The sequence below is a fragment of the Pseudomyrmex gracilis genome, unplaced genomic scaffold (genome assembly GCF_002006095.1).
Source record: "Pseudomyrmex gracilis isolate BER0280 unplaced genomic scaffold, ASM200609v1 scaffold_3504, whole genome shotgun sequence".
In the NCBI taxonomy this organism is placed as follows: domain Eukaryota; kingdom Metazoa; phylum Arthropoda; class Insecta; order Hymenoptera; family Formicidae; genus Pseudomyrmex; species Pseudomyrmex gracilis.
The window spans coordinates 1139-8383 of record NW_018024088.1 but is presented as its reverse complement, the minus strand read 5'-3'; the positions used below and the strand labels follow the sequence as shown (position 1 = coordinate 8383).

General features: G+C 37.5%; 1 protein-coding gene and 1 long non-coding RNA gene across 3 annotated transcripts; one reads left to right on the top strand and one right to left on the bottom strand.

Annotated features, from left to right (window-relative positions):
• The first annotated feature begins 3846 nt into the window (after positions 1-3846).
• LOC109863186 lies at positions 3847-4558 on the top strand. Its single transcript, XR_002251299.1, has 3 exons — positions 3847-4229; positions 4372-4425; positions 4497-4558. It is a non-coding gene; the product is annotated as an uncharacterized LOC109863186 (long non-coding RNA).
• A 181-nt stretch (positions 4559-4739) lies between these two features.
• LOC109863185 (ER membrane protein complex subunit 4) lies at positions 4740-6915 on the bottom strand. 2 transcript variants are annotated; one of them, XM_020443402.1, is made up of 3 exons: positions 6691-6915; positions 5136-5407; positions 4740-5065 (listed from the first exon to the last, which is right to left on the bottom strand). In XM_020443402.1, the coding sequence occupies exons 1-3, from the start codon at positions 6750-6752 to the stop codon at positions 4869-4871; spliced, it is 531 nt and encodes a 176-aa protein (XP_020298991.1). In that variant the 5' UTR covers positions 6753-6915; the 3' UTR covers positions 4740-4868. The 2 variants fall into 2 exon arrangements, with proteins under 2 accessions (XP_020298991.1, XP_020298992.1); XM_020443403.1 differs by lacking the exon at positions 6691-6915 and adding an exon at positions 6467-6522.
• Positions 6916-7245: the final 330 nt, after the last annotated feature.

Here is a 7245-nt window from a genome sequence, read left to right as displayed (position 1 = left end):
AATTGACTCTCGAACTCTATCTTCGTTGCTCTCGGCCACTCCCTCGGCCTGCCGCGGCCACCAATCAACTCACTGCTAGAAAAGAAGAGAACTACTCCACGACTATTTCTGTCTTTTTTAACGAAGCTTCAGCTCCTCTTACATGAATGTTCCGTCTATTATATAAGTCTATGGGTCTTTCAGAGAGAAAATTGCAAAATAATGACGTAACAGTTGCTTCTGAATGGACGGAGAAAAGAGCTGTCCAGTAACGTCACGAGCTGCCCACTGAACTATAGGCTGCGGTCCGTTTCATGCTTAATCACGCATTTATCTATAGTATATGTCACGTATACTGTAGATAAAAATGTGCGCTTAGGCATAAAACGATCACAGCTATAAAGTTTCTTAAAGAGGCAGTCGCTTCTGATTAGACGAAGTCAGCGACGTCATTAGTTTGCGATTTTCTCCTTGAGAGGCTCTCTAGTATAGTCGCTCCATAGAGCTTATACTCATGGAGAGACCCTGCCTATATGCTAACCATAGAGAGGGCCGCGCCGGGAGGATCGACAAAGAGAGATATATTTCGATATATTTTGTCTCAACTGTGGCTCCCCCACTCCGTGTTCTCTGTTATTCTCTTCTATAAGAAGTGGCCACAATTGAAACAGAAAAATATATCTCTCTTTGTCGATCCTCTTTGCGCTCGCAGGGCCTCTTCATGAGTATAAGCTCTATGAGTCGCTCTCAGTCTTCTCTCTACGGTCCGAATTTATAGTTGCTTCTTAAATCTTAGATCTCGTCTCCAATCTCAAATTTCAGCTATCAGGGCGATGTCCCATTGAGCGGAAATCTATAGCGGAACGGAATGTGCGGAACCAGCTCGACCAATCGTAATCAAAGAAAAAGCGAAGGAAAGAAAACGGAATAGCTATGATTGGTCGAGCTGGTTCCGCACATTCTGTTCCGCTATAGATTTCCGCTCAATGGGACGTCGCCCTCAGGTCTCGAATCTCCAACTTCAAATTTCAATGCAGTGGCCAATCATGAAATTCGATGTTTTATGACTATGGCTGGATTTTCCATAGAGCTTATACTCATCAGTGGTCTAGTTTCCACCGAAACATTAATTCACACCTAATGCGGCGTAGAATCAAATTTAAATCGATGGAAACGCATAAAATTGCGCTCATTTCACTTCTACTTCGATTTATAAGTACTCTACTTCCAATGGAAACGGAACATTAAATTTGATCTGTACCGGAGTGAAACCGAATTGAGGGTTTCGATGGAAACTAGACCAGTGTTTACAGTTTTGGCTTCCTTACAGCATGCTGAAGCGGTGGAAGGGATGCGCACAACAGCAGCGATTCTACCTGCATAAACTCACTGCTGTTGTGCGCATTCTTCCACCGCTTCAGCATGCTGTAAGGAAGCTAAAACTGTGAACACTGTATATATAATGAGTATAAGCTCTATAGGATTGACAGCTCTCATTAGCTTTGCTCAACAGATGAAACAGCGCTTGAGCGCTGGTGCTAAAGCGCCAGTGTCTGCATGAGGATCTAGGCTAAGACTGCGTTCGGGGAGCACGCTATCAGCGCTATTGCGTCATTCTATCTTTGTTTTACATGTAATGAGCAATAAAGATAGAATGGGTGCGTTCAGACAACTCAACAGTTGTACAACGGTTGAGAGATAATTACTTCTGATTGGATACTTTTGGAACCGCTGCAGATTTTGAAGAATAGTCCTATCATGAGTGATGATCTCTCAACCGTTGAGTTGTCTGAACGCACCCAATGATGCAACAGCGCTGATAGCGCGCTCCTCGAACGCAGTCTAAGCGAGTAGAGATTACAGACTTCTGGCTTTTGCTCCTCTCGTGCAGAAGCGTGCGCCATATAAGCAAAGAAGAGATTATAGACTTCCAGATGGTGCGCCAGCACATTATTCAAATATTGTAAGAAATTATTTGAATAACCGATACAATGGTAGGTAGATTGGGAGATTGGGCGCAGTCGCGTGGCCTTCTCGTTCGCCAGATTTAACTTCTCCCGATTTTTTCCTGTGGAATGCTGAAAAATATTGTCTATAGCGAAAAACCAACAACCAAGAAGAATATGAAGGAACGTATTCAGACTGCTTGTGCCGCAATATCTCAAGAAATTCTTTTGAGAACAGTCACATCATTCAGAAAGCGTATCGACCTATGCATTCAAGAAAATAGACGGAATTTCGAACAGTTAATTCGCTAAGTGTACTACTTAGCAAATTAACTGTTTGAAGTTACAAATTAACTAAATAAAGCACCCCGATAGTGAGAGGCAAGAGGACTCACGTAAATAAAGCACCCCGATAGTGAGAGGCAAAGGGATTCACGTAAATAAAGCACCCCAAAGGGAACAAAAAACTACTACGTCCACGCCGTTGTTCCTGGGTAGTGCTAAGAGTAGTAATTTCTATTAATTTCGGCTAAAAATTTCGTCCGCCATCTTGGATCCGCCATTTTGAATTTTGCAAATCTGACTTCAGATTCGTGATCAGCAACCCCAAAAACCCTCGTAAACTTAATTTGGTCCAAATTGGTTGACTAAAATTTTTGTCCGCCATCTTCGTTCGCCATCTTGAAAATTTTAAAACAGCCAAGATTATATCTGAACGTAAAATTTTCCGTTTTTTCATTTTCCGGTGTCAAAAAGGGGGGTTTCCATTTAAAAAAAACCACTTCCGGTTGAAGTAACCCACTTTCGGTCAAAATCAAAAGTTGAAAGGTACGCCATTTTGGTTCCTTTTTGAAACCCTACAACTTTTATATGAAACTTTTTTCGATTCCTGGCCACACAAACGAGTTATTGGAGGTGATAGATTCAGATGACTCACCCTGTATAATACTCCTATATTGCTAGTCGCGTATCTTCGCAATGAGAGGCACGAGGCCCGAGAAAGAGAGACGCACCAAGTCCAAATATGGGCATAGATAGCCGAGCGTCATTATGCGCAGGCGCATCTACTAAGCGAGTGCGAGCGAGACAAAGCATTGGAAAGAACACGAGAAAGAGAAATGCCCAAACGTGCTTGAATGTTCATCGCATGCGCACAAAGCAGCTGAAGAGAGAGGCTACTATATTGTCTGCACCGTAACATGTGGCTTCAGGTCGGTACCGTACTAGCAATATAAGAGTATTATATATATGGTTGACTGTAATCTAGTTTCCACCGAAGCATTAATTCACACCTAATGCGACGTAGAATCAAATTTAAGTCGATGGAAACCTGTCAAATTGCGCTGATTTCACTTCCGCTTCGATCTATAAGTACTTTACTTCCAATGGAAACGGAACACTAAATTTAATCCGTACCGGAGTGAAACCGAATTGAAGGTTTCGGTGGAAACTAAACCTGTGTCTCCTAAAAAGAAAGCAGCCATAGTACTGGTGGTTACTGGTGCCCTTATGGCTCAGTGGAAGCAGCCATAGTACACTTTATGACCACAAACTACCAAATTACAAGATAAACCATTCACATTCAAATTTGAAGTTGGAGATTCGAGACTTGAGAGCTGAAATTTGAGATTGGAGACGAGATCTAAGATTTGAGAAGCGACTATGAATTCGGGCCTACATGAATCGATAGATTTTCAGTACTGCCCGTAAAAAATGAACGCAGCCCTATTGAGTGCTTCCAAAAATACAACCGCTCACTCAGCAGCAAAGTAGCAATCGACTGTGATTAGTTCTTATTTTAATCTAAACCAATCACATTGATTGCTACTTAGGCTGCGTTCCGAGTTACGCATATGCGCGCATTTATCTATATTATACATGACGTGTACTATAGATAAATGCGTCACTCGGAACGCAGCCTTACAGCCAATTTTTTCCCTTCTAGATAAGTTTTCGATAACTTTATCTAGAATATATCTCTCAAAATTGGTTCTTCTTATTGGTTCTCAGAGGAATTTATCCAGAAGATAGCTATCGAGAGGTATGAAGAAATCGGCCGTTGGTCGCTCACTGAGCGGTTGTACTTCTGAACGCACCCATTGTAATGATGTCTCCGTGATTCATTCGGAGTTCGGAGTTCGTTATTTTCGGCTGACTTCTTCTTTGGTCTTTAAGTGACATTTGAGCGTGTATTCGAGTGTTTTATTAAGTGTTAGAATATCAATTAAATACATAAAAAAATTTTAGATTAGAAGAGATATCTTGTTCTATATTCTATTCTCTCTCAATATGCTTCGATTTTTAGTAAGTAAAGATACACTATATACATATACATGTGTGTGTGCGCACGCGCGCGCATATGCATGTACGTGTGTATATATATATATACATACACATATAAATATATTAATTTTGAAGCTTACATACCTGATACTGACACTTACAGATTAGTTTAAGTATTGGAGTATATGCTGGAATATACATAGCACAAAATTATGAGGTAAAAAATTCTATAAAATATTACCGATGTCATTTATTAATTTTGTTGAAGTTAATTAATTTTTCTTATAGGTGCCACGAGTGGATGAACCAGCAAAATTATACCAACGGGTACTTCAGTTTTTAGAAGAAAATAAAAAAAAATAAAACATGATTGTTCTAAGAGATGACTATACTTTGTCTAAAAAAAAAAAAAACCCATTTTGGATAAAACACAAAAATATGTATATTACTATGAACTCAATAGATTTAATTATATCTTGGAAATATTATGCATATATGTGTATATATATATGTATTTTTTGTATAAAGATCACCATTTTTCCATATTTTTATTTTAATAAACACTATTTAAATGTGACAATTTATAAATAATTTATAGTATAGTTTATATGCACAATACAACTTATTAGATTTACAATATCAACAAATGATTTTTTAACATCAAATGTACATAAAACCTCCACCAGAATATTCCACTCGTGTCTGAGGCTCAACAAAAGCCAACCAATCAGATGCATATGTTGGTAACAAACCCATTGACTGACATTTAAACAAAGCTAGCGCAATATTCACTAACTGACCTAAGAAATACACAAATTTTTGTCCAAAAGCATGTGTTCCTTCTATCACTTTGAATGCTGAAAAAAGAAAACAAAAATATATGTTGTAATTTCAAAAATAAAACTTAACTAACTTTTGAATACTCACTTTGCTGAAGCGTGAATAATGCTTTGACTGGCCTAACGATGAGCATACTGACCATTATTATTGGAAAGATAGATATAGAACTACCAGCCATGTACATGATAAATAAGTTCATGGGAACTTGTTTAAGAGGTCCTAATGCCAGATCCCATGACTTTTTTATTATCAGATGATTAGAATCTGATTCTCTCATATATTCTACACTGTGAAGAAAGGAACCTGTAGGTGTGTAGCCTGGTGGAGAAGGAATCTCCACATTTTTATCTTGTTTTGTTCTATAAAATGGAAAAAATAAAATATTTTTATAATATTTATAACTTAATTTATCTATAATAATAACCTGGGAATTAAGACTTTTGAATAGAGATGCAACAAATAGTATATTTAGCACCTAACCAAATATTGAATATTTGGCAGTGATGTGTTATGTGCTAAATAATTGAATATTCGGCGAATATTAGGCATAGGATTAAAAATAACGCGGGTGCGCGACATTCTGAACTGCCTCTTCTCATCACCGTGCATGTGACAAGTTCGTTAGCTTAGTGTAGCTTAGATCGCGTGACAAAAGATGTTTGCTTTTTACTAAAATTAGTATTTCAATTACTTTTGTGAAGAGTATACACATGCAATTATGGCTTCTACAATTAAGAAGAAATCGTCTATATGGATGTATTCTATCGAGTGTGAAAATTTTAATGTTTTTGAACAACTGCAGTTTGTGAATTATACACAGTTGTCTCTCCAATGAAAATTTAATATATACATGTATGAATGTGTAACATATATATATATATATATATATAATAACAAATTTTAAGATATTTTTAAATAACTGTAAGACAAAAGTACCAGAAAGTTGTAATTCCATAAGTTCTTATAAACCTTACAATTTAGCCTAGCACAAAACTCATGAAGCAATATTTCCCAAGTTTACAGAATTAGGTACACTAATTTTGAACTATTTTATGGAAAAAAGTATAAGTAATGCAAAACTGAAGACTATAACTAAACAGAATAGACACATGTTAAGTTGCGTATACATCTATGAACTAGCACCGAATGAACAGCGAGCACAAACGTTCGGACATTCGCATTTGTTCTGAAGTCATTCGTTACAGTAGCGAATGGTAGAGAACAGCACGTATGTGCATCCAATCGCTCACGAATTTTCTTTGATGTACTGCCTACTGTCTACTCATGAAGGAACCGATCCGAATGCGAATCAAATGTTCTGTTTGCACTTTTTTGGCGTATACATCTGGCGAATGATAATAACGAACGTTTGTGTTTGCTGTACGTTCGGCATTTCGTTCGCTATGTGTATACTCAGCTTTATACACAAACTGTATTTGGCATTGCAAATCTGAAACATTATAGGTTATATACCAAAACACAAAACTAATAAACCGCATTAATCAAACAAAAATTTCTGAGATAAGAGAGTATTCCGATGCTTCTAATTAATCTCAATATTGAATGCAGTAATTGTAATAGATGAATAGTATATAAACTCTCTTACTTTATAGTATCTTCGCAAAAGTTTTAGACTACTTACTTATGAGCAAAGTCCAGTGCCCATTTCGATCGTTTCAAATTCTGTTTGGAATTCGCTGTCATTTTATCAATATAATTTGCACTTGTAAATTCGTATTTATATTAACAACAATAGATTCTACATATAATACAAATTATACTTATTCTATCCTGTTATATTAACTTGTTGGGCATGGAAGAGAGATACGCCAGTTTGTGATCACTGGTCTAGTTTCCACCGAAACCCTCAATTCGGTTTCACTCCGGTACTGATCAAATTTAGTGCTCTGTTTCCATTGGAAGTAGAGTACTTATAGATCGAAGCGGAAGTGAAATCAGCACAATTTGACAGGTTTCCATCGACTTGAATTTGATTCTACGTCGCATTTGGTGTGAATTAATGCTTCGGTGGAAACTAGACCACTGAACTATAATATGGAACCTATGGAACGCGCCTTGCCATTGTGCGAGCTGTCCGCGATAAGAGCCGTCTACAATGGAGAGTTGTAGGCCGTAATAGTAAGAAATTGACCAATCACAGATAAAGTACAGAAGAATAATCGATTGTGATTTGCCA

Coding starts and splice junctions, on each gene's coding strand:
- LOC109863185 (XM_020443402.1), bottom strand. CDS start 6,752: ATGACAGCGAATTCCAAACAGAATTTGAAACGATCGAAATGGGCACTG. Junction 5,408..6,690: donor GCACTGGACTTTGCTCATAA/GTAAGTAGTCTA, acceptor TCCATTTTATAG/AACAAAACAAGATAAAAATG. Junction 5,066..5,135: donor ATTATTCACGCTTCAGCAAA/GTGAGTATTCAA, acceptor TTCTTTTTTCAG/CATTCAAAGTGATAGAAGGA.